Genomic DNA, 26,263 nt, shown 5'->3' on the forward strand with positions numbered 1-26,263 from the left:
GCAGGCGAGTAGGGACGAGGCGGCGGGGCGGGCCAAGGCAGCACGGAAGTCTCGCGAGGCCGAGCCTGAGCGGAGTGTGGCGGCGGCGGCGGCGGCGAGATCTGGGCTCGGGGTGAGGAGTTGGTATTTGTGTGGAAGGAGGCGGAGGCGCAGGAGGAAAAGGGGGAAGCGGAGAGCGCCGGCCCCGGAGGGCGGGAGGAGGCGCGGCCAGAGCGGGAGGCCGAGGCGCGGCGCGGCGGGGCGCCGGGGCGAGCAGCGGCCGAGCGAGCGCGGGGCGCACCGAGGCGAGGAGGCGGGGAAGCCCGCCGCCGCCGCCGCCGCGCCCGCCCCTTCCCCCCGCCGCCCGCCCCCTCTCCCCCCCGCCCGCCCGCCCGCCCGCCGCCTTCCTCCCTCAGCCTTCCTTCCCCACGGCCGGCCGCCTCCTCGCAGCCCCGGAGCTGAGGCCGCCGCGGCCGTGGCGGCCGAGCCCTCAGTCATGGCCTCGGGCGACACCCTCTACATCGCCACGGACGGCTCGGAGATGCCGGCCGAGATCGTGGAGCTGCACGAGATCGAGGTGGAGACCATCCCCGTAGAGACCATCGAGACCACGGTGGTGGGCGAGGAGGAGGAGGAGGACGACGACGACGAGGACGGCGGCGGCGGCGACCACGGCGGCGGGGGCGGCCACGGGCACGCGGGCCACCACCACCACCACCATCACCACCACCACCACCACCCGCCCATGATCGCGCTGCAGCCGCTCGTCACCGACGACCCGACCCAGGTGCACCACCACCAGGAGGTGATCCTGGTGCAGACGCGCGAGGAGGTGGTGGGCGGCGACGACTCGGACGGGCTGCGCGCCGAGGACGGCTTCGAGGACCAGATCCTCATCCCGGTGCCCGCGCCGGCCGGCGGCGACGACGACTACATCGAGCAGACGCTGGTCACCGTGGCGGCGGCCGGCAAGAGCGGCGGCGGCGGCGGCGGCTCGTCGTCGTCGGGCGGCGGCCGCGTCAAGAAGGGCGGCGGCAAGAAGAGCGGCAAGAAGGGCTACCTCGGCGGCGGGGCCGGGGCGGCGGGCGGCGCGGACGCGGGCAACAAGAAGTGGGAGCAGAAGCAGGTGCAGATCAAGACCCTGGAGGGCGAGTTCTCGGTCACCATGTGGTCCTCAGGTGAGCGCCGGCGCGCGCCGGCCCCGGGGATGTTTTTGTTTTGAAGGGAAGCCATGTTTTATGTGTGTGATGGGCGCCGCCATCTTCTTCGCGGGGCAAGTATGGCGGCCCCAAAAGATGGCGGGGGCGGCGGGCGGCGGCGCGGCGAAGATGGCGGCGGCGGCGCGGCGCCGCCCGCTAGGCCGCAATGGCGTAGTTTCCCCGGGCGGGGCGGCCGCTCTGCGCGGCGCGGCGCGGCGCGGGGCGGGGCGCGCGGGGCGGGGCGCGCTCGGCCAACGGCCGGCCCGGGGCCCGTTGTCCGCGGCGCCCGCCCGCCTCGAGGCCCCCGGGGGCGGCAGCAGGGCGGCGGCGGGGCGGCGCGGCCTGGCCCTCGCGCCCGGCCCGGGCCGCCCTTCCCCGGCCTTCCTCTGGGGGGCGGCGCGCGCCCGACTCCGCCTCCCCCCGCTCCTGCCCCGGGGCCGCCGCGGCTCCCGGGAGGCGCGCTCCGCGGCCTTGCGCTCGCCCTCCGGCCGCGCGGCGCTCCCTCGGCTCGCCTCCCTTCGCCTCGCGGGGCGGGACTTCGGCGGCGCGTCGGGCTCGCGTGTGCGGGCTCGGCGGCGGCGGGGCTTCTGTCACCGCGCGGCGGCGGGGCCTTCGCCTCTGCTCCCCCCCGCGGCGCCTGGTGAGGAGTCTCGGGTTTTTGCAGAGGACCGACTCCTTCGCCCTTGAGGGAGTTTTGTTTTCTTAAGTTATTTGTTCTGCACGCTTGCCGTTAAATTGGTAAAATCGAGTCTTTTTTAAGTTTCCACGTGTCTTGCTAGAAAACTTCCAGTGAAAAGAAGGGGTTCTAGAAAAGGGTCTTTTCTGCTCTTCAACACTGCTCTGAACGAGGACCAGGAAAAAAAAGGCAGAAAAGGCTTGTCTGCATGTGTAATCTGTTTTGATTTTACTTTGTAAGTAGTGTTTTCCTGTCTGTATCTTATTACCTTGTCCACAGGCTATCATGTTAAATTTAGGTTGAAATGGTAAATAGGTTGAGAATAATCCTGCCATAACGAGATAATCTGGTACGTGGATAATTAAAGTGGTAGAATCCTTTTCACCACAGTTGCTCCCACTGTGTTTAATATATATTCTCAGAATTGGATGAAGCCTCGAAATCTGAACGTTGCGTGTTTAGGGTTGTTAAAATTCACGAGAACGAGTGAAACAGGCAAAAAGACTGGGTTGAAGCAGGTCTGGTTCTATCTGCTGTGAAAGCTCCAGGTTTCTGTGGATCTGTGACTCAGGACTGGCAGCGGAGCGGAGGTGCCCTCAGTAATAGCACTTGCTCACAGCTCTGCTGCTCTGGGTTTCTGAGGGCCTTGTGGAACTCTCAAGAGTTTCGCAGGAGCCGTATATTTAAGTGAGACATATCTTAGTATTTAAGAGGCTATCCAAAGATACCTTCGGTATACCTTCTGGTAGTGCAGAATGATTGCACAGTGGTCATGTAGGAACTAGAAGCCATACTTTTCCATTATTAATAGTGGATTATGGGAGGCTGTGCTGGTTACTGATGAATTTGCTGAATTCAGAGCTTCCCCCGGTGGCTCAGCTGGTAAAGAATCCGCCTGCAATCGCAATGCAGGAGACCCAGGCTCGATCCCTGGGTGGGGAAGATTCCCCTGGAGAACGAAATGGCAATCCATCCCAGTATTCTACGGGAAAACCCCAAGGATAGAAGAGCCTGGCAGGTTACAGTCCATGGGGTCGCAAAGAGTTGGACACGATTGTTACGTTTTAAACCACCACTTGCTGAATTCAGGATATTATTAGGTATTTAGGTAAAGATAACATTAACCACATGAAGCTATATTTACTTTTTCTCACAGTACAATCATGTTGGCTTTAAGTAATTTAGCAAACCAGGATACTTCATGTATTCTGCATTTGATCTTACTAAATTGCTAACCCACTTCTCCATACCCGAAGGAACGCTTGATAATGTAGACTTTACTTGAAGTGGTATGTATCAAGTTAGCTTAAAAGTCATTACTTCCTCTGCAAGTGATTGCTCCAGGCTTGTACAGTTTCAGGGTTATTTTAAAGTCCCCTTCTTTAAAGAGTTGTTTGGCATGTTGCAGTACCCTGCATAAGTGAAGACGCTCAGTTGTGTCCGACTCTTAGCGTCCCCATAGACTGCAGCTTACCAGGCTCCTCCGTCCATGGGATTTTCCAGGCAAGAGTACTGGGAGTGGGGGTGCCATTGCCTGCTCCAGCATAAAGGTGGTTATAAACATTTGATGGGAGTAACATAGAATTGCTTGTTTTCTCTTACATGTTTTGTGGTAAACTATTCCTCTTCCTTGTCCTTGTGGTTTGGAATTATTGCCTAAGAGAAGTGAAATAGTTTGTGATTAACTCTACATGTCCCAAGTTCAAATTCTATGTTTAGTTTCATCTTCAGAAATGAAATAGGATAACTGATAACAGATGAAGAAATCAAAGCAGGTTAATTGTTAGGCTTAATTTCTGTGTGTGTTGACTGGTAGGCATTATGCACAGTGCTTTCATGTCCTTGATTACATCTGATCCTAGGCAAGAGAATTTTTAAAACAGTCCCTTGGTCTAAGCTCAAGTTTAGTTAACCTAAAGTGCTTTTAAAAAATAACAATACACGTAGGGTATATCAGGGCTCTATTAATTGGTAGTACCTCTTGGCTAAAAAAAAAAGTAATGAGAAACAAAGCACTTGGATTTTATGGGCTGCTTTTGCTTGTATGCCATCTTCATTTAAATTTCCCACAGAGTAACTGAACTGTGTGGTTGGCATCTTTTGAATGGGATGGCAGAGGGGAGTCTAGTATTCCTGTAGTAGAGTAGTTTTAGCTCTGAAAGGGTCCCTAGAGATCTGCTCCCCCCCCCTTCTTTTTTAATTAATTAACATCACATGTACCTGGTTCAGTGGCTTTTTAGTTTGTTCACCAGGTTGTGGAATCATCACCACTGTCTAATTCTAGAACATTTTTGTCACCCCAGAAAAACTGGCTGCTATTTCCCTCTCCCCCACTCCCCCCACCCAGCCATTAATCTGCTTTTTCTCTGGATTTGCCTATTCTGGACGTTTCATTTACGTGAAATCATACACTATATTGTTTTTTCTTAGTCTGTTTTCAAGGTTCTTCCAAGTTGTAGAATGTACTTCGTTACTTTTTACAGCTGAATACTATGCCACAGAAGCTGCTTATTTTTGCAGATGAGAAAATTAAGGTCTAGTTACGACCGAACGTGTTTTAGCATTTAATCACAGTTTAGCTGTGTTTTGAATATCCATAATCCTTTGGTTAAGGCCCATATTTGTTCTTGCATCTTTCCTAGTGTATAATTAATGAACATTTAATTATTGCTAAATTTAAGGGATGGTATTATGTATTTTCCCCCCTAGATGTTCATCACGATAGTTTAGGAGGGACATCCTATTTTGTAGAATTTATTAAAAACTAAACCACTTAACAAAATCACTGGGTTGAGTAGGAAAGCTAATAGTAAAAGCTGTGTATTTAAAACATTTAGTTTTGAGAGGAACCAAAAAGGCTTTTGAATCTTGAGGTTTCAGGTAGTTAGAATATGTGACCTTCACTCAAGGCTGTAAGTATTTTAATTATCTTCCGTTAGAATATGGAAGTGCTTTGTGCTAGATTGAGTAAAACATCTAAGACCAGAAAACCATTGATACTAAAAGCAAATTGAAAGAGAGTCAAAAAGTATTAAATTTTTTCTCATTTTCATATATTCAGAAAGTTTCAAGTTTGCCAGAAATTACTAGTTCTGACAACCCGCTATTTTTCCTTTTTTAACATGCTGTTTATCACTACGGAAAGAAGCTGTAAATGTTAACTCCCATGGAGCCAAGCCCAGAGAACCCTCCAAAGTAATCGAGTCACCCCCATGACCTACATAGGACAGCCTGACTCATAGATCCTGCTTCCTGACCTAGTGGCTCTGGAAGCCTGGCTTACTTACAAGCCTCTGCTGTCAGACTTTTGTCTCCTGGTTATTAACCTCCCTCCCACCCCTAGCCAACAGCTGTCTCCTCCAGTAGGAAAAGAAAAATCCGTATCAGAAAGGTCAGGACTCCTGACCTACCTAAAACTAACATTTCAGGCTTTTGGGAGAAAATAAAGAATAATTTTTTTTTAATATGCTATACTCCTGGGTGAATATTTACAAAAAGGCTTTCTATTTGTTTTGAAGTCTCCTTTAGTAAGATCGGTTTGTTTTAAGGCTGGGAAACTTAGGGCATAACAGGTTATTAGCAAAAGCAATTAAGAATGAACATTTCTCAAGATCTACATTTGGTGACCAGTTTATAAACTGCCCTTACTACTTCCATAGGAAGAGCGTAAAAACGAAAACTGTTTGTAATTTTTAAATCTGGAACATTTACTAGTGAGTTGTATTCTACAGTATTAACCATTCACTGTACTCAATATTTTCAAAATTTGGCATCTGCAACACCACTTGGACGTTGAAAAAAACAAGTATTTCTTTACTGTTGGCAGATGGTTAGGAAGATGCAGGGAGGTCTTGGAAGCTAGTTGACTATATTGTGTAAACTTGTGTCTTCCTGTTTATGGTGAACAGGTCGGGAGAGGAGCTGTTTCTTAGTCTGAAGGGTCTTGTGTTAGTAGGTCCCATTGTGTTTAGCCTAGTGATTAATTATCAATAACAGCAAGCCCAGTGGTTTTTGAGAATCTTGTTAGTAGTAGCATCAAATTTCCCTTTAGAGGGCAGTGCCCAGAGAGCTGACCTTGGCATGTCTCAGCTTCTGCCCTTGGGGTCTTTGTAAAACGCCCTGTTGGGGTAGGAGGACCCGTGAAGGCATTTTTCATTTCCTTTACCGCAAAGACATTCTACCTTATGAATTCCTTTGTGAGGAAAGGAAGCAATATACTCAATTTCTTAAAGCAAAACGACCCAATTTTAACATGACACGGTGAGATAATGGGAACTCTGTAGGGCAAAATTTTTGTTAACTATTCAGTTACTTTAGTCTTATACTGTGGTTTCAGATAGGATTAAACATTAAGCTAATGTAAATGATTGTGATGGACTCTTCTTTATTGTGTAAATCATTCCCCGTGAGTGTAAGAGCTGAGGGGCAGGGAGAGAGAGGCAGTGTTTTGTGGAAGCTGTTGTGCGGTGGACCTGTCTCCTCTTCTGGGAGAGCCACAAGCTCCAGGTAGAATTTCTAGTGCCTCACAAAGCATCGCACACTCTTCAGACACTCCACAGGGTTACGGTTCTCAGCTCAGCCCTCTTCTGTCCCCTTTCTTCTCGCTTCTAAGCATCACCAAAAAATTGGAGGGACACTGCTGCCACAACTCCGAATTGACAGTTGGTTTTGAATTTTGCATTTTTTCGGTATCTCACTTGTAATTTGTAGTATTACATGTGATTCTTAGACTGAATACGTTTTTATAGACTTGACAAGGACCAAATACAGACCTGTGGATTTCACTTTTGGGGATCTGATTGGGTCACACAGTATTCCTTTTTGAATTTTATTTCTAGGATTTAAATTATATGAATTTACTCCCTTGCCTAAAAATTCTACAAATACAGCAGGTGTGGATATACTTAACGCCACTGAACTGTAAATTTAAAAATGATTTTAGACTGGTAAACTTAACGTTTTATATCTACACACACATCCCAGAGGCACACTATTGCATTCAGTAAAATCCAGACTTCTCATAACCTGCCAGGCCACACATGATTTGGCCCCTGCTTTCCTTCCAGACTTGCTTCTTATCCCTCTGCTCCCATTATGCTCCACCCTTCCTAAGTTTCTTGAACTTTTCGCTTCGCACTTGTTCTCTGGAAGCAGCACCTCTGTGTCCAGTGCTCCGATCCCAGATGTCCATAAGTCTCAGCTCTGAGAGGCCTGCCCTTGCATCCTTTCAAATTAGCACTTATGACTCTTATCTCCTAACCCCGTTTTATTTTCTTTGTAGCACCGTCTGAAGTTGTCTTGCATTTATCTTTTCGCTTGCTGCTTGTCTGTCTGCTTTCTGTAAAGTGCTAAGTCTCGGGCTGAAACCCTGCAGATGGTCCGGGGCACATAGAGGAGCCTCAGGAAAGAACTGCATGAGTGCTTGCAAGCTGTGCTGTCGGGCTGAGTCCTGGCCTGGAACCCACAGTGCCACTCTCCTCTTATTGCTGCTTTGAGAAAAGGAATAGTTAAGGGTGAGGCGAGGGTAAAGTAGCATTTATTACAGCCATTGGAGAAGGCAGTGGCGGCCCACTCCAGTATTCTTGCCTGGAAAATCCCATGGACGGAGGAACCTGGCGGGCTACAGTGCACGGGGTCACGGAGTCAGAAAAGGCATGGATGTTAATCGATTCTAGGTTGACATCCTGGATCTGTCACTTAACTGTGCTTCTTTGAATACGTTCCTTTGCATTTCTTTGGTTTTCCCTTCTTTTCCTTTTTTTTTTGGCCATGCAGTGCTGCAGCATGTGGGGTCTTTGTCCCCCCACCAGGTATCGAACCTGTGCCCCGGGTAGTGGCAGGGCCAGAGTCTTCACCACTGGACCACCAGGGAAGTCCTACCACTTCCCGTTTCTGAGGCTTGATTTCTTTGGCCAGAAACAAGAGGTTAATATAAAGGTTCTGTTTGAATTAATGTGACAGTTACTGACATGAAATAGGTACCCAGTAAATGATAGTGTCCCTACTTGAGGCCTCTGTTAGTGGAGAAATGTGGAAAACAGCCTGTGTCTGATTTTTGCTTGTTGCTTAGCAATGAATCTCAGTTATAGCTATGCTCCATTTTGGAGCTTCCCAGGTGGTGGTAGTGGTAAAGAACCCACCTGCCAGGTTCTTTAGAACCAGACCCCGGTTCAATCCCCGGGTTGGAAAGATCCCCTGGAAGAGGGCGTGGCAACCCACTGCAGTATTCTTGCCTGGAGAATTCCCATGGATGGAAGTGCCTGCCAGGCTACAGTTGATAGGGTCATAAAGAGTCAGACATGAGTGAAGCACCTTAGCATGACACACACATGCATTTTGGTGGAGTTTGGGTTGGTGGCAGTGGTGAGTAAATAATGGCCAAAGGTTACCTAGAACGGTCAAACCAAAGTTAAAGGCCTAAGATGGAAGATGTGGAGAAACAAAATCTAGCCCAGGTGACCCACAAATAGTAGAGAAATAGGTAAATATATGAAATGGATGAAAACAGAAAATCAGGATCACAGAAAAAAAGGAAATCTTAGTGTCAACCTTAATGAGCTTCTTGGCAATCAAGATAGAAAAGGAAACCATACTGCTGACAGCTGATCCTAAGACAGGATAGACTTCTAGGGGAATCAAGCTTTTCTTAGTCAAGACTGAGTTCTAAGATAAACTATCTTTATATGAAGGGAGCCATGAGTGATAGCAGTGCACCGATTCCAACTAGTGTAGTGTCAGAGTTCACATGTCTTTGAAAGGCCAGAAGGCTTAAATTTAAGCAATGTAATTGAAGGTGCTTCTTTACTTGCTTATTCAACATTCTTTAAAAACTGTTAAGCCATAAGACCTACTCTTCCCCTTAGGCCCAAGAGGGAGGGCAAAGGGGAATAAAGGTTTGTTTATTGGAATAAAGGTACACACCTCTTTGCAGACACACTGGTTGCCATTTAATTTGTTACCTTGTTTTAGCAGAAGCCTGGCGTGCTGCAGTCCGTGGGGTCACAAAGAGTCAGACACGACTTGGCGACTGAAGAACAACATAAGTTAGGTGGTCTACCTTTTCATAAATTAAGGAAGCCAAACACGGGTCAGTGATAGGAGTGAGAGGCCTCTTAAAGGAAAGAGATCTTGACGTGGGCTTTGGAAAGGCCAGATCGGGGAGGAGAGGTGGGCAAGAAAGGAGAGGAAAGTTGTGTTATGAGACATTGAGTAACACTGCAAGCAGAGCAGCTTGGTTGGAGCATGGAGGGCACGTGAAGCTCGACTTCTGATTCTGTTTTCTGGGCCTCTGGCATGGTTTAGCTCCTTAGTCATTTCTTTTTGACTAAATGTTTTGAGTCTGTCTCTCAAACTAGGCTGGGGGGGGGGGGCTATCGTTTTGGTAACTTAGAAACTAAAGACTGTCTTTAAAATATGAAAGAATAGCTGTTTCTGCTGAAATAACTCAAGGTGTGCCACCCCATTCCTGGATGATATTGGCTAAAGTTGGCTTTTCCACACCTTCCATCTTAAGCCATTTAGCTTTGATCATTTGCCTCTGGCAGGAGTATTAGTGAGTACAAGAATCATGTAACGCGCAGTTTTGTCTGGAAGTTCCCAGTACAGCATTTCCCCCTGCCACCTCACTTCTTTGAATCGGTGACTTGTTTTCTCAGCTTTTTTCCAAGCGAGAATACTGAGCCTTGGTTTCCATTTTAATTTGCAGTGTTGTGTTGGATTCAGGTGCATAGAAGCTGATTTTGATGATGCTTCTGTGGATTAATCCTGTCTCCTGAAACAATGAGACAATTGACTGAGTGCTGCCCTCAAGGAAGACTCCAGAGAAGAATAAATATATACACTTCTTAAAGCAGATTTAGATACTTCACTTCATGAACAGGCTTTGCTTAGATGTGTTTCAGAGCTGATCAGTTAACATCTTCCCCTACTATACAGTGAATCTATTTCAGCAGTAATTATGAAATGGAAGGGGTATAATAATGGCCATTGCAAACAGTGAAATTGTTTGAATACATAACAGTAAAACATTTAAATAAAATCGTACAAAAAAACCATGAGTTAATACTTGTATTTTGGGGTTTTTTCTTGTTGTTCTTTTTCATTCCCTTTTACTTACACTTTTTGAAGAGGGAAGCTTACGTATATGTGGTTTGTAAATGCAGCTTTTCTCTTTTTAGAGCATCATAAATTTCTGTTTGGCAAAAGCATCTGATGACTTTCTTTGCAAAAATCAGATAAAATGGCCAAATCATAGCAAACATTGACATAATGTGATCTGTTGCTGTGGTGCATGTCCAGTTCTTGCTGTAAATGAGGCATATGATGTCTTTGATTTCTTCTGGCAGTAGCATCTTTTGTCATTTTTCTAGCAGTCTTTGAAATGTGGTTTTCTTCCTGTGTGAATAGTTGATTTTCTTAAATGCTGTTAAATAGTTAACAATTGTCTGTTTTATGGTTTCTGTGCACTGGCCTTCAAGGAGTTCTCTAAATTAACTTCTATGAAATACACTGTTAGGGAATAAGTAAGATATACAAATTTATAAACATTATATTGTGAAATTATACAGTAACCACAGCAGTTCTTTAGAACTTAGACCAACAGAACTTTGTTTTTGTGGAGTTTTCAAAGACCTGTTGATAAGTGTCGTTTTTGATAGTAAATCCCATCATTGATTCCTTGATGCCAATGATTGCAGGAATCATTCCTTGTTTCCAAGAGGGGAATTCCACTATAGCTTAATCCCATTTTCTGAGTGAAATCCCATCATATAGGCCAGAGATGAGCAGGCTTCCTCTGTAAAGGGCTTAGGTGAGCAGGCTTCCTCTGTAAAGGGCTAGATGAGGAGGAGTTCAGGTTTTGTGGGTCCAGATGCAGCTGAGCACCTCCATGTGTTCATGCAGCAGGGAAGCAGCCGTAGACAGGATATTCACAAATGAGCGTGGCTGTGTTTACAGCAAAACTATGTTTCTAAAATCGATGGCATATGAGCACAACCTCATTCATAGCAGCATCGTTCACAGTAGCCAAGAGGTGGAAACATCACAAGTGCCCTCAGTAGATGAATGGATAGGCTAAAGGCCATATTGTGACGTATAGGAATATTATTCACCTGTGAAAAGGAATGAAATTTTGATATTTGCTACAACACAGTGGACCTTGAAAACATGCTTAGTGAGGCAAGCCAGGTACAGATGGACAAAGAATATATGATTCCACTTAGGAAAGTTATCTGGAGTAGGCAAATTCATGAAATCAGAAAGTACACTAGAGGTTACCACTGACTGAGGGGAAGAAGGGTGGTTGGTTAATGAGTAGCAAGTGTCTATTGGGGATGATGAAGTTTTGGAAATAGATAGTGGTAATAGTTATACATGGACTTCCTGGTGGCTCGAATGGTAAAGAATATGCCTGCAATGCAGGAGACTTGGATTTGATCCCTGGGTTGGGAAGATGCCCTGGAGATACAGTGCAGCCCACCCCAGTATTCTTACCTGGAGAATTCCATGGACAGAGGAGCCTGGCGGGCTGCAGTCCATGGGGTCCCAAAGAGTCAGACCTGACTGAGTGGCTAAAGCGCAAGCTCAGTAGTTACGCAACATTATGAGTATACTTGATGGTGCTCAGTTGTGAAGTATGGATGATTCAGAAGATAAGTAATGTCTGTGTTACCAAAATAGACATAAAAATCTTGTCAGCCTCTACTTTAGGTTTATTTTATGCATATTTTATATTCTAATTCTTAATTATCTGACTGTTCTCTGGGTACCCTATGCTGACTGTTGGAACCAATAACTCCTCTGATATTCCCTCATTGGACTTCAGTGTCACCCCAGAATTCATGTGTTGAAGCCCCAATCCCTGATACACTGTTATTAGGAGTTGAGGCCTCTAGAAAGTTACTAGGTTTGAGGGCGAAACCTTCATGAGTGGGTTAGTGCTCTTACAAGAAGAGACAGAAATTACGTAATGGAACGAGACAACGATGTGTATGTGAAGATACAACAAGGAGGCATCTGGTGGTGAATGACGAAGACGGGACTGAATGAGCTGGCACCTTGACATCCAGGAATGTAAGGAACCCATCTCTTTCTAAGCAGCCCAGTCTGGAGTGTTCCTTAAACCTTTCTTTCTTGTTGACGGCTGCATTGGGCCTTAGTTGCAGCCCATGGGGCCTCTAGTTGTGACGCATGGCCTCTCTCTAGTTATGGTACACGGACTCCACAGTTGCAGTGAGGGCTTAGCTGCCCCGTGGCCTGTGGGATCTTAGCTCTCCGACCAGGGGTTGAACTCATGCCCCCTGGATAGATTCTCAGCCGCTGGACCGCCAGAGAAGTCCCTAGAGTATTTTTGTTCACAGCAGCCTAAACTGAGACAACTTCCCTCGCTGGAATGCAAGCCCCGTGAGGGCAGAGACCTGGCTTTCTCTGTTGCTGAGAACAGTGCCAGGAGAGTTCATATGTGCTGCACCAACAGCATCGTGCTTGAGCTTGCGACTCCGTCATGCCAAGCACCCGGCCGCCATCCTGCCCTGGCACTCTTCCGTAACCCTTATCAGCGGCTCTCAGGGCAGCAGTGATTCTCAACCTTGCCATCTTTCTTGTATGAAAAAGATACAAACAAGAGTGTTTCTTCATGAGAAGAAAAATAACTTCAGTGGCGGGGGGATAGCCTCCCTACACACCAGTTCATTCTGGTGCCAGTAGAAGGCTGATGTCCTAGTAGCTGTGCCTCAGTTGGAGAGATCAGAGGGTATAAGAATTATCACAGCCCTGAGAAAAGAAATGAAAGAATCTGGTTAGTGTGCAGTCCCAGCTTTGGAACTGGTGATCGGTAACTACACTTCCTGTCCTTAATACAGCCAGCTGCTTTCTCTTAGGTCTCTTCCTATGTCATGGGGTAACCCAGGATACACGGTCTGGTTCCAGTTCCAAACAAGAGGTGGGCCGAGTTTAACAGCTCAGCGCTAGGGTCTTAGACTTCACGAGTTCAGCCTGTCGCTTAGTGGCTGGTTAACCCTGAACAAGTCACTTAGCTCTCTGTGCCTCAGGTCTCTCTCCTGTAAACTGAACTTGCTAATTTGCCCACTTCATAGGGTAATATGTGCGGTGATTAAAATAGTGTCTTCTCGTAAACACTGAATAAAGTGTCAGCTGCTGGGATGTTCTGTGGTTCCTTGTAATGACTTAAATGCTCCCTAATGTAAAGAGTGGGGGAAGGAGAAGCACGCAGAGTCTGAGCCTGTTGTCTCCGGTGGTTTTCGTGGTGAAGCAGTTCGATGGAGAAGCACAAGCTCTCAGTTGGCACTGAGAGTTGGGCACAGTCTGCTTTCTGCTTTAGTCATCGACGTAGTAGGAGGCTGGGATTTTGCCCTCCAGGTGCTTCACTCTAACTTGAGAGACAAGGCCAACAAAAGTTCAAAACAGCGTGATTTAGAGTTTGTGAGTGTTACTATTCATAAATAATCCAGGAGTTCAGGGTAAGACTCTTGAGGCTGGAGTGACAGAATCAACCAGCCCTGAGAGAATTTGACCCAAGGAGAAATAGAAGACTAGATATGGTAAAGTGAGATCAGACAGCCTAGGACCTAGAATGATAATTAGGACTTGGTGTTTGGAATATAGGAGATTGATTGTGGGAGTCCGTCTTCCTTTTTTTTTTTAACCTGTTAGATGTGGCGGTGGTGAGACGTATGAGTGGAGTTGTGCTACATTCTTTGAACACATTTGAGAACCAACATTCCCTGGTGGCTCAGGCAGCAAGGAATCTGCCTGCAGCGTGGGAGACCTGGGTTTGATCCCTGGGTTGGGAAGATCCTCTGGATGAGGGAATAGCAACCACTCCAGTATTCTTGCCTGGAGAATCCCACGGACAGAGGAGCCTGGCGGGCTACAGTCCATGGGGTCACAAAGAGTCAGACACGACTGAAGCGACTCAGCACACGTGCAGACCTGTATGCAGGCTCTGAGCCAGGCTGTGAAGGCTGCGTGGGGATCAAAACTGACATATCCCTGTCCTCAGAGAGTTGGCAGTCCAGTGGAAGTGGGTGATGAAAATCAGACAGCTATGAGTGCGCATTGTAGTCAATAAAGATTGCACGGGCAAAGGCCATGAGGTGCATCGTCCAAGGTACATTTGAGGTAAAGGCCGGTATAGCTGGAGTGAAGAATGAGGAGCTGGATAGGTAGGCAAGAGGCTCACTAAGAGGTGCAGGCCAGAAAATCGAATTTGAGTCAGCCATGCAGAATTGGTGGTTCACAGGAAGTGTGTGTGGTGGACAGAAAGCAGAACTCCCGAGAAGGGAGGAGGAGAAGCAGGGAAGCGGAGAGTAAGCCAGAGGCGCGGGCGTAGGAGGAGCGAGCTAGGTGCTGAGGACGCCACTAATAATGGCCAGCTCTTCCCGCTAGGCTCAGAAGGAACGCAGGGAAGAGCTGCTGACTTTGGCCCTGAGACTTTCGGTGACCTTCAGGCTGCAACAGGCTTTTAAGAGATTGAGGGGAGACTGGCCTGAGTGGTTAAGAGATAGTGGCTGTAAATCACCCCGTTTAAGAAGCTGCTGATGAAAGCACTTTTTATAGTTTTTAAAATGTGTTTGCTCACATAACTTCACTCAGCTAAGACGATCCATCTTATGCTTTTCAGATGAAAAAAAAGATATCGACCATGAGACGGTGGTTGAAGAACAGATCATTGGAGAGAACTCACCGCCCGATTATTCAGAATATATGACAGGAAAGAAACTTCCTCCTGGAGGGATACCTGGCATTGACCTCTCAGACCCCAAACAACTAGCAGAATTTGCTAGGTAAGTTACCCTTCCTTCTGGTTAGAGAAAGTGCTTGAGTGTTGCCAGCTGTGATTTTTGGTGCCTAAATAACAATAGTGGTTTGTTCTTGCTCCCGGGAAGCTTCTGAAACAAAAGTGGTTGGCTTTCATTTTCAGTGGTAACTTTGCTTTTAAGTGGCACCGTTTTAGATTTGAATGAGATGAAGCAAATACATACTTCTAAATTCTGTAATTGATGTGGCTTATGAATAAACACATTTGCTGCACGTTTTTAATATTTTGTTTGGAAATGGATGTCTTGACACTGCATCCTGGCTTCTTTGTCTACATTTTAAGTTTGCGGGTATTGTCCTGGTCTGAAGCTGCTGGAGCCCTGAGTCTATGCTAGGTTTGTACAGCTGACCAATAGGAAGGACTTCGTACGCTCCAATTTCGATGTATCATCAGTTAGGCTCCTGGTGTTGTGTTGATTTTTAGCTGGCATGACAGGAGGGGATCACATATTTAGGTCTAGGACCCTGTGCTCAACTGTCCAAGGTAAGAAGCAGGAAGGCAGGTCTGAACCCAGTGACTGTTTATTTGTTTTGACTGAAACCAGCCGGGTCCTTAGAGAAGCCTTGGTCCCCTTTTACATTATTTTCTAGTACTGCTTGGCAGTTTTTATAAGGACAGGAGAAAACCCGCAGAGACGTAAGATTCTAAATGAAATGAACTGGTAAAGTCTGGAGCAGGTGGTCTCCCTGGACGTGCTTGAGGTTGGATAGAGCCTGGAAGAGCCCAGGAGATTGAGGCAAGGACAGGGTTGTAGAGTAAGAAAGAAGTCTGTGCACGCCTGTTCTAACAGTAGACACTTCTTCCCTCTCCTCTTCTGGAGAGCAGAATAGAGAAAAGCTGGAGACCCTGGGGTGTCATGGTTTCTCCCTGCCTGCCAGAGTCAAGGTGGGTGGCCTCCAGCCATTTGAAACCTTAGTTTCTCTACGTGTCAGGTGGGTATAAGAATCCTATTATGCTTTGATAAGAGTCTGTACCCTTTTCTCCTTTCCAGTGAAACTGTAGTGTGGTAGGGAATACAAAGATTAATTTATTTCTGATTTATCATGGCTTTAAAAAAGGTAAAGCCCTATCCTCTTGTTACTGAATCGTGTTCCAGCTCTTATTGCTATTCATATTTTAAATATAGGTCTGTGAATTAGATAACTAAGTGCCCTGCTGTGCCCCCACCCTACCCCGAAGCACAACTAAAAATGGAATCTGTAGGATACATAGTCAGCAGTGAGGCCAAGAGTTTTTGGACAGATTGAGCCAAATATCATACCTGTGTTTGACATTGTCACAGAGTTGTTAAAGTTTGTTGTAACTTTCTTATGGTACTCAGATGTATTGAGGGCATGGGCTGCAGTCCCAGTGATAAACAGGGGGAACACGGAGGCAAGGAGAGCCCTGGGGATGGGAGCATTTGCTTTGGGCCTTGAGGAACATAAGGGTTCTGATGGGTGGATGGGTGTCTGCGAGGCCTCCATGCCGGGGCAGGCTGCACACGGTGCGCACTCAGTGTCCAGCACCTGTTCAGGAAACAAAAGCCGAGTTTCGCTGTGGATTAGGATGCTTACAGGGAAGTGCTGCGGTCCATGAGGGGGCAAGGCGACTGCGTGACTGAACAGCAACAGAGAAGTGATTGAGTTCAGGTAAATGTGAGCCAGGCCATTGGAGTCTGAAAACTGGGCCAGGACCCGTGCTTCTTTGTGTGTAGCAGCCATCTGGTGAAGGGTTTGAGCAGCAGAGAAAGGGGGCTGTGTGATGAGAGATACTTTTCAGCTGTATCCAGGCTGGATGGGTGCAGGCACAGCCAGGAAGTGGGAGAAGAGCTCACGGAGGCCTGAGCTAGAGGTCAGACTGTAGGTGTAAAGAAGTGTGCTGAGGTGGCAGGAGATGGTGGAAGATTGAGAAGTAGCTTGACTGTCTTGGGGAGGGGGCAAAAGAGGCATCCAAATGCACACTTTGCTGTGCCTTATTTTTTGTTAACGCATATTGAAGGCTTTGCTCCTTAGGTGATAGGGAAGTGGGGAGGGTGCTGGTGTGCAGGAGGGGAGGCAGAGTTTGGTGTAGCATGCTCAAGAGAAGAAAGTGCAGCATTGCAAGGGCCAGTGGAGATTCAGGCGGGCCAGGAGAGGGAAGGGGAAGTATGCCTCTAAATTATATGCTATGAAGTGGCCTTGGTGGAAGAGCAGAGGGCTGAGCAAGGTTTTCAGAGAGGCGGGGACTTTTAGGCAGTGAGCAGTAGAAGTAATTAGGTGTTGATGACTTTTTGTGTGTTCATGTTCCTGGAGAACTGGGGCAGCTGATCTTAAAGCTTGTCTTCAGTCCTCTGAAAGAAACTCTAGGATGTTTCATCTCTGAGCTCAGGAGGCACCCATGAGGCCTTTCCACCCTGCGTCAGGCTGCCTTGGACCCTACTCCTTAGGAAGAGGCCACCCACAGGGACAGGGACCCAGGGACACCAGGTATCAATCTATTTGGGACATTTTGAAACACTGAGGATGAACCTGAGGCTTCCAGGGAGAAAAGATAGGTCACCTACAAAAGAATGATAATTAAACCCGAATGAGAATTTTCTTCAACAGCAATAGATAATTAGAAGACAGAGGAGCAATGTTCTGAAGTTTCTGAGGAAAATTATTATAACATAGGATTCTTGATCCAGCAAAGCTATCTGTCTAACACAAGGGCAAAACAATGGCAGTTTCAGATGCCTGAAGGATTAGTTTTAGGTTGCGTGCACCCTCTCTGAAGAGGTTACTTAAGGGTGTGCTCTGGTAGAGTGAGGGTGAGTATCAGCTGGAAGACTTCCTAAAGAAAATCAAGAAGACAGCTCCGCAGCAGGCTGGAAAACTTTCAATTTAGAATACACAGTCAGTGGGTAGTAAGAATTTCTTTAAGAAAAGTCCATTTCATGCAGCAGTAGATAGAATGATCAAGAGGATAGAAGATGGTGGTGGTATCAAAAAGAGTTTTCTAAAGAAGAAAGGATAATCAGAAACGTCCTGACAAGGGTGGCAGGTTACGAAAACCTAAAAATGGAACATTATTTTGACATTGTTTAGAGAGAGAAAACTCCTTTGACTTGACTAATAAAACTGGTTCTTTGGTACTGAAGCTGCTGTATTGGCCCTGGAGCGCAGGAAATGTGATCTTTACACACAGATTCTTTAGTAAGCATTACTTATGTAATTATCTGAATGTGGTGTGTGTTTCTTTCCTGTTACAGTCAACCAGTTAAAGACTTTGTTTTGTGTATGGAATAGAATGAAACCTTGCTCCTCTTGACAACATACGCAAAGTAAAGGCGTGGGATTGGGGTTCTGTGCGGTTGGGCTCATCCTCACCTCCATTTTCCACAGTATCTCTGGGCTCTTGAAAAGATGATGTAAAACGAAGTGGCTAGTTGGGCAGTGGTGGGGAGGAAGAGCCGAGCCTGGGGTGCCCTGTTTCTGTTCAGTCTTCACATTTTGAGAAGAGGCCCCAAAATTGGTGACTGGGACAAAGAAGCACCGAATTTCGAGCTTGTTGGGGACCAGAGCTCATCTTCTTGGCTGATAAAAATGCACAGAGCTTGTTCTGCTGGCCTTGTTTTTCCACCCACCTCCACCGTGTGGCTCAATTCTTGCCTTAAGGAGCCATGTGAGCTGCTTTTTCCCTCTTCTCCATATACTGGGGTGATGGGTTCTGGACTGAACTTGAAACGGAGAACGCTCAGGTCCCAGCTGCACTGAGCCTAGACTGCTTAGGAAGTCACTTAGCGTGTGGACAGGTATAAGAAATAGTAACTTGAAGTCATGGTATTGCGGAGGTGGGACTATGGTGATTTTGTTCTTCCTTGAAATGTTCTCTCAGTAAATAGTTCAAAAATTGCATGGTGGGTGGGACCTGGAGAATCGTTTCCTGGTTAAATTTGTGTGTTTTTCATTAACCTTAGCCCTTAGGAGACCTGTCCAGGAAGAGCAGAAAAACCAATAGTCAGTCCTGAGTTACTACCCCCTCCCCCGCCCCCCGCCCTGAGGTTTTTTCACTGGGTTAATACAAAGATGTGATGGGGGAGCTGAAAGTGCCTTGAAACTCTTAAATATCTCATGAATGACTGTACATTGCCCAAGAGAGAACTGGCTTAGACCCTTTGGTTCGTCTGTCTCAGCTGACGCAGAGGGAGGTGAACTGCGCTTGCGGATGGCAGCTCCGCTGCATAGGGCCCGCTGTCCTGTCAGCACAGGTGGCTCCAGTCTGAAGAGTCTTCAGAAACCTTTCCTCTTAGCTCCTAGGATATTTGCATGTTTAACTAAGTTGGAACTTTTGGTTTACCTAATGCCCTGCTGAAAATTGTCCAGGAAATTCCTGCAGTTTGTGGTCCTGGTATCCAGCCTTTACAGTGTGCACAGGATGACATCGTGTGAAATCAGCAGGGACGCCACAGGCGTCAGAGAGAAAGCTGCTACGACTAGAGTTTTGATTGAACAGGAGACTTGATGGCTCCCGGGCTTGTCCATAAACTTCCAGTACATGGAGGCCCTTTCCGCTTTGCCTTTGCTGTCGTTTCTCAGACTCCAGCTCTTGAGTTGATGACGGGGGTTTGGAGGCCCCAGTGCCTTCTGGGTTGTTGACTACAACTGTGATTTTTTTTAAAGCAATAAACTCATTTTTATCTAAGCCCATTTAGCACAGGCTGGCAGTAATAATAGCCATTGTTTCTCAAAAGCTTAACACAGCATCTCTTTTTTAACCTTTGCAGCTCTGATCAGGTAGCATTTCACCTTTTTACAGAATAAGAAACTGAGGCTGGGGACTTTAGTGATTTGCTCAAGGTCTGCGGCACCAGCCACGCACCCCATCCTGGCTCACTCGTGGCGCCTGCTGCTGTCGTGCCTCCAGGCCCAAGTCAGCCAAGGGGAAGCCCAGGTCTTAGTGGTTGCTGGCTCATTTGGGCCGGTCAAGAAGATCCTCTAAGTAGAAGTCTTGTAGTCTTGTAAGAAAATTCATCTTTTTTAGAATTTATTTTGTAGGTTTATGTACCAGTTGTTGCCACAGAGATTTTAGTCTTTACTCACAAAAACAGAACACTTTAATTCTAAGCATACTTGTTTGAAAAATGACCTTTTCAGTGTTTGCATTAGAATATAATGTAAAAGGTACCGGCCTCATTTGCCTCTCTCTAGTGATGAAGAGTGACTTGCCAACAAGCTTAAGAGTGGCTGCAATTAAATACCTTCGCTTCCTCCTTGAGTCCAAGGGTGTTTGCCCAGATACATTTAACACTCATTCTAAACTTAATTATATTGCTAAATACTAGCATACATTTTGAAAATGACATTTTAAAAAAAATGCCACTTAATAACATTAAAAAAAATGAAGAGTTGGGTGAATGGCAAATCAAGAGTTCTCTACTGTTAGGTATATTTGAAATTTTCCATAATAAAAGTTCCTAGGAATTAAACATTTTTGTGGGGTCGGGGCCGCTGAGGTAACTGGGTGACGCCTGCTGTCCTTTTGACGCTGGCGTCTCACTGCCATTGTCCCCGTGCTCATACCCACAGAGCCGAGAGCGGTTCATCTTTGAGATAATTTGCACACAGTGAAATTCGTCCTCTCTGAGGTTAGTACCGTTCTGTGAATTTGGACAATCATGCATTTACCTTCACGGCCAGGACAGCATTTGAGTGGAGTCTTCAAAGAGGAAACACCTCAGTTGGGAAGGTTGACGCTTGGTTTGGTTCTTGGTGTACACTCTCTGTTACTGTGACCTCCAGGTGGCGCAGTGGCACCAATTTTTGCCCTATTTAGTTCTGTGACTCAGATCCAGACTTCAAGACTTAATAGTATTTAAGATAACAAAGGCTAGTTCAGAGCCCTGTAAACAACGGGCACTTAGAAAATGTTTGCTGACTGATGTGGTAATCTTCCAAGTACAAGAACGAACAAGTATCCGCAGGGTTGGCCTGGGGAGGATACCAGACTGAAAACATTCTCTTAGAATTCCAAGTAGGAAATGTGTATGATCTTGAACAGACTCCTTAGAGATAAGTTATAGCTAGCAGATAAAATTGTGTCACCTCTGCTCATCCGGGGTGTGGCAAGTTTCATGAGATGATTTCTGAAGTTCAGATTTGACAGAGGAAGGGAGTATCTAAGCTCAGATAAAGAGAGAAGAAGGCTGGTATTGTTAGGCCCTTTGCTGACTTGAAGATGGCCGCAGCAGTCTTGCAGTCTTGCGTCTGGAGAGTGAGGGTCAGCTAGCTTACTCGAGAGGACATCAGCTTAGTGGTCACTGAATGTTCATCCTCATTTAGGAGTTCACCCTCATTTAGTTGTTCACTGAATGTTCATCCTCATATAGTTTTTCTAGAAGCTCTTATTTCCTCACCCCTCTACCACACACAGATCTGTAGGGAGTTTTGGAGAGAAAATTTTGACAAAAGACCAAAGGTTGGTTCAGTGAAAATAGCAGGTAGGTAAGTTACCAAGCAAGCTCCGGGTAGTCACTCCACGAAAGGCTCTCCTTCACTGCCCAAGTGCTTGAAACTGTTATCTCCCTTCCACCACCACCACCGCAACTAATAGTATGATAAAAATTAAGCAGTGTGAAAAAAGGTACATATAGATAGATAGTTCTCTGTTTAAATGGACTTTTCTGTAACCCTTTAAAAATGGTCTATTACAGGTAGTTTCTGCCATCATAAGATGCACACCCTCCTTTAGACCCTCCCATATCTTACTGAAGAGTCCGGAAGGAGGAGCAGATACTTAAATCACACAGATCGCAGTGCCACCCTAACGATGCACCAGCTTATTAGCTTTGAGACTGAAGGCAGCACCTTCCTTGTGCTTGTGGTTAAGCATCCTTACCTGTAGGTGGGAGAGTGCTTCAGTCACAGGTCCTCCGTGGACGTGCATTTTCTCCTCCCTTCCCCCTCATGGCAGCATGTTGTAATCTTAGTTTTTGTACTTACAGGGAAAGCATTTTAGGGACTATATGATTTATGCCAGATGAATCTACCCATTCCTACAAATCTTTCTCTCTCTCTCTTTTTTTCCCCCCTTTGGTAAGAATGAAGCCAAGAAAAATTAAAGAAGATGACGCTCCAAGAACAATAGCTTGCCCTCATAAAGTAAGTAACGCTAGGGGAAAGTGCTCATTTCTGTGGAAGAAGCTGTAGAGAGCTTGTAAGAAGTCGCGCTTTTATTTCCATCTTCATAATTGAGACTCACTGAGGAACTAGAATCTGGGTTCTAAATTCAAGAGACTGTATTTTGTGATGAAAGTTTTGTTGTTCCTTAAAGGCCACTTAAATTTACATACTCTTAAATGGGATTACTGTAGGGCACCAGTGTTTTTATTGTCACTGTATATTCAATATACTGTGTTAGGATTTTGTTTCTTCTTTTCTTCTTCTTCTTTTTGAGTTGTTAAACAAGTCTAACCTTACGACATTGGGCTCTGTCTCACCCACAGACCTTTATAGGACTGTGGGCTCCTTATGGAAATTTGATTTTGCATAGTGCTAGAGTAAGCCTATTAAGGCTTCATCATTTCCTCCACATTTTCTTTAATTTACCTGTTAGCTCTTTGTTGCTAGGGGGTACTTAATTGTTTTCAAATGTAGTTATTAGTTTCTAAAGATAGCCTAAAGTACTTTGAGATACGGATTGGGTCTGTTTTAAACTTGCTGCTGCTGCTAAGTCGCTTCAGACGTGTCCGACTCTTAGCGACCCCATGGACTGCAGCCTACCAGGCTCCTCTGCCCATGGGATTTTCCAGGCAAGAGTACTGGAGTGGGTTGTCATTGCCTTCTCCGGTTTTAAAATTAATTGGAGGTAAAACTGACAAAAGTATCACGTAGGTAGTACAGAAAAACGGTGAGAGGTTTTGAATGGAGTTAATTTTTAAAAAACAACAGTTGAAGAAGGATAGATTTAGTTTCACCATCTCACCTCTGATGACTGTGCTCCCACAAATTTATCTTTGTCTTTTTAAATGTTGTTAATGTGGAAATTTTGAAACGTAAAGGTGTTTCTGTTGAGGCCAAATACCAATACGCATTTGAAAACAGTTTTGTCTTAAGTGCTCATCATCTCTCTACCTTCTTTGTGTATTTCTTTCCCAGTTAGGGTTTTCTTGAAATTCTGTTTTCTGAGTGGAAACTCAGCCTAGGGATCTCGGAAGCTGGCCTCCGCCCACTCACCCCTTACCGTTGAAGTTGCCCTGTGTCCTTGTCTGATCATTCCCCCGCTCCGTTGTTGGGCAGCGGCTGCAGAAGAAGCGGCGTTAGGCCGTCTTCCCCAGCCTGCACACCCCCGCCCTCAGCTGTCAGTTGCCCTGCTGCTCTTCCCGGTGTCTCACAAAATACATCTCTTCTGTAGTCCTTGGAGACCCTCTCTTCTTGTAGTCCTCTGCACTCCCTTGGAGACCCTCTGGGTGCTTTCTCTGTCAGGAAGAGGGGAGAGGCAGTGGGGTGGGGCAGGCGATGGAGAGGGTCAGCCCGCTGCTGTAAGCGCAGAGCACGGCCCAGCTGGCGGTGGACCGCCGTCCCCGTGGCTCCGTCTCCCAGGCTCTCTCCCAGGCTGCTCTCCATCTGGGGTGCGGCTGGGAGAGGCAGCCGTGCGGCACGGAGCCGGGGTCGGCTGCTACTCCCAGCCTGGCTCCTGTTAGTAGCGTGACCTTGGGCAAGTCTACTTAAAGACATCTCTGAGCCTCAGTTTCCTCACTGTAAAACAGAAGTTTGCATTACAGGATAAGGCCTTTCTCAGCTGGGGTTTTTTTGGTTTCTGTCTTAAATAATTTAGTTATTTCTGCTGTGATATGAAGCAACATTTAAGTGGGGAGGGTGGGGGTTTGTTGTACTGTGTAAGTGAAGGCTGTTAAGTGGACGAATCGTGGGTAACAGTTTGCAGTGTGAACCACTAAGCTTCTCTCTCTGTTCAAAGGGCTGCACAAAGATGTTCAGGGATAACTCTGCCATGAGAAAACATCTGCACACCCACGGCCCCAGAGTCCACGTCTGTGCAGAGTGTGGCAAAGCTTTTGTTGAGAGCTCCAAACTAAAACGACACCAACTGGTTCATACTGGAGAGAAGCCCTTTCAGGTAGAGCCCGTTCCCTTCCCCCTCCGCTCTGCCTGCAGGTGTAAGCAAGGCGGCCCCCCAGAGAGGCCACTGCAGGGTCTCTCGGTGGGGTCCCCGGGACTCAGTTGGGGACTCAGTTGGGGGCTGCCCTGGCTCTCAGCTGCACCCACTCGTATCTCTGGCACCAGAGACAGGATATGGCAGGTGCTTCTGGGTTGGACTTCATGTCTGGAGAAACACAGGATTGCTTGAGAGCGAGCCTGAAACAGCACTTTCTGTGTGTTGGGATTCAAGCAGTTTGCTTGATGTGATTAATATATTTTTTGTAGAATATTGACAGGGAGCTTCTGAAATTTTAATCAGGAGAGTGACTTCTAAAGTAGTTCTCTGCCTTGTTTTTAGAAGCCCATGAACAAGTGAATGGATTAGCAATGCCGTTAATCTAGCATGGTTCTTTTTGTTTTAGTACTTGATATCAGAAACCTTCCTAACCATTTGTCTCTTATGATTTGAAATATTTACAGAAGTGTTAGGACCCTCATGTAAGATTTAGAAAGATTTTTTGCTATTTTGTTGAATGTTTCTCTTATGTTTTGTATTTAAACAATTCATGAGGGCTCTCCACGGGTCTTCTAGGAGCTGTCCGGGCAGCCTTAGAGCTCCCTGCCCCTATTTCTAGAATGTGTCTAGAAAGCTCCCCACCCGCCCTGGCGCAGGGCAGCAGGGAGTGAGGTAGAAGAAGCAGGCTCCTCCCCACATCCTTGAGCTGCCCCCTTCCTGGCCCCATGAGGCTAAGCGGGTAATCTCTGGTTTTTCCTTGACAGTGCACGTTTGAAGGCTGCGGGAAACGCTTTTCACTGGACTTCAATTTGCGCACACATGTGCGAATCCATACCGGAGACAGGCCCTATGTGTGCCCCTTCGATGGTTGTAATAAGAAGTTTGCTCAGTCAACTAACCTGAAATCTCACATCTTAACACATGCTAAGGCCAAAAACAACCAGTGAGAAGAAGAGAGAAGACCCTCCTCAGCCTCGGGAAGCATCTTCCAGGAGTGTGATTGGGAATAAACACGCCTCTCCTTTGTATATTGTTTCTAGAAAAGAATTTTAAAAATGAATCCTACATACCCAAGGGACATGTTTTGATAAAGTAGTAAAAATTAAAAAAAAAAACTTTAATAAGATGACATTGCTAAGATGCTCTATCTTGCTCTGTAATCTCGTTTCAAAAACACAGTGTTTTTGTAAAGTGTGGTCCCAGCAGGAGGACGATTCATGAACTTCACATCAAAAGACAATTCTTTATACAACAGCTAAAAATGGGACTTCTTTTCACATTCTTATAAATATGAAGCTCACCTGTTGCTTACAATTTTTTTAATTTTGTATTTTCCAAGTGTGCATATTGTACACTTTTTGGGGATATGCTTAGTAATGCTATGTGTGATTTTTCTGGAGGTTGATAACTTTGCTTGCAGTAGATTTTCTTTAAAAGAATGGGCAGTTACATGCATACTTCAAAAGTATTTTTCCTGTACAAAAAAAAAAGTTATATAGGTTTTGTTTGCTATCTTAATTTTGGTTGTATTCTTTGATGTTAACACATTTTGTATAATTGTATCGTATAGCTGTATTGAATCATGTAGTATCAAATATTAGATGTGATTTAATAGTGTTAATCAATTTAAACCCATTTTAGTCACTTTTTCTTTTCCGAAAAATACTGCCAGATGCTGATGTTCAGTGTAATTTCTTTGCCTGTTCAGTTACAGAAAGTGGTGCTCAGTCGTAGAATGTATTGTACCTTTTAACACCTGATGTGTACATCCCATGTAACAGAAAGGGCAACAATAAACAGCAGTCCTACAGAAAGAATATGGCAGAAAAAGATCTGTAAGCACAGTCTTATTTCCTTTTGTTGTCCAGAATAATTACAGTTCTTGAGCCTCCCAGAAATTGGAAGCTAAATAAAGCAACTAAAGTTTCCTTTATTTTGCACTCAATTACAGTGACTTGTGATTAAAGCGATGCATGGATACTTTAATACTTCCCACATGTACTGAATTTTGAAAGAGTAGGTAGCAGGCACCCCGAGTTAAGGAACTACCTCAGAGGACCCTGCGCCGGGCCCGCTGGTAACAGGATTTTGGTCTTAGCCCCCCAGCAAACGCGTGACTGAAGCACTTGTGCCCGGCCTGTGTGTGTGGTCTCAAGGTAAGGTGTCACCTGGCAGGGGGCGCAAGCAGAGGGGAGACCAGGCATTGCCACTGCTCAGGCCGCCTTCAGGGCAGCTCCTGCAGGTCCTCCCTGGTCTCACAGGAAACGCTAAGGCTTTTGGCTGTTTGGTTGGAGAGCCTTGGTCCCTCCATCTAGTGGGCTCTGCCAGCGTCAGCACATTGTAGCAGTTGAACGCCAGCTGCTTCCTTCCTTCCGTGCTTCTGAATGGATAGTGAGTGCAGATTGGCAAGGTGATTTGGTTATTAAGAAAACTGTACTCAGTGAGTACTTGACCTCT

At 46.2% G+C, this 26,263-nt stretch overlaps 1 protein-coding gene across 2 annotated transcripts; it reads left to right on the forward strand.

Annotated features, from left to right (window-relative positions):
- YY1 (YY1 transcription factor) lies at window positions 1-25,739 on the forward strand. 2 transcript variants are annotated; one of them, XM_069559759.1, is made up of 5 exons: window positions 1-1,157; window positions 14,495-14,657; window positions 21,732-21,792; window positions 23,609-23,767; window positions 24,571-25,739. In XM_069559759.1, exons 1-5 carry the CDS (start codon window positions 476-478, stop codon window positions 24,751-24,753), a joined length of 1,248 nt encoding a protein of 415 aa, XP_069415860.1. In that variant the 5' UTR covers window positions 1-475; the 3' UTR covers window positions 24,754-25,739. The 2 variants fall into 2 exon arrangements, with proteins under 2 accessions (XP_069415860.1, XP_069415861.1); XM_069559760.1 differs by lacking the exon at window positions 1-1,157 and adding an exon at window positions 1,255-1,818.
- Window positions 25,740-26,263: the final 524 nt, after the last annotated feature.

This window comes from Ovis canadensis, chromosome 18 (genome assembly GCF_042477335.2).
Source record: "Ovis canadensis isolate MfBH-ARS-UI-01 breed Bighorn chromosome 18, ARS-UI_OviCan_v2, whole genome shotgun sequence".
Lineage (NCBI taxonomy): Eukaryota > Metazoa > Chordata > Mammalia > Artiodactyla > Bovidae > Ovis > Ovis canadensis.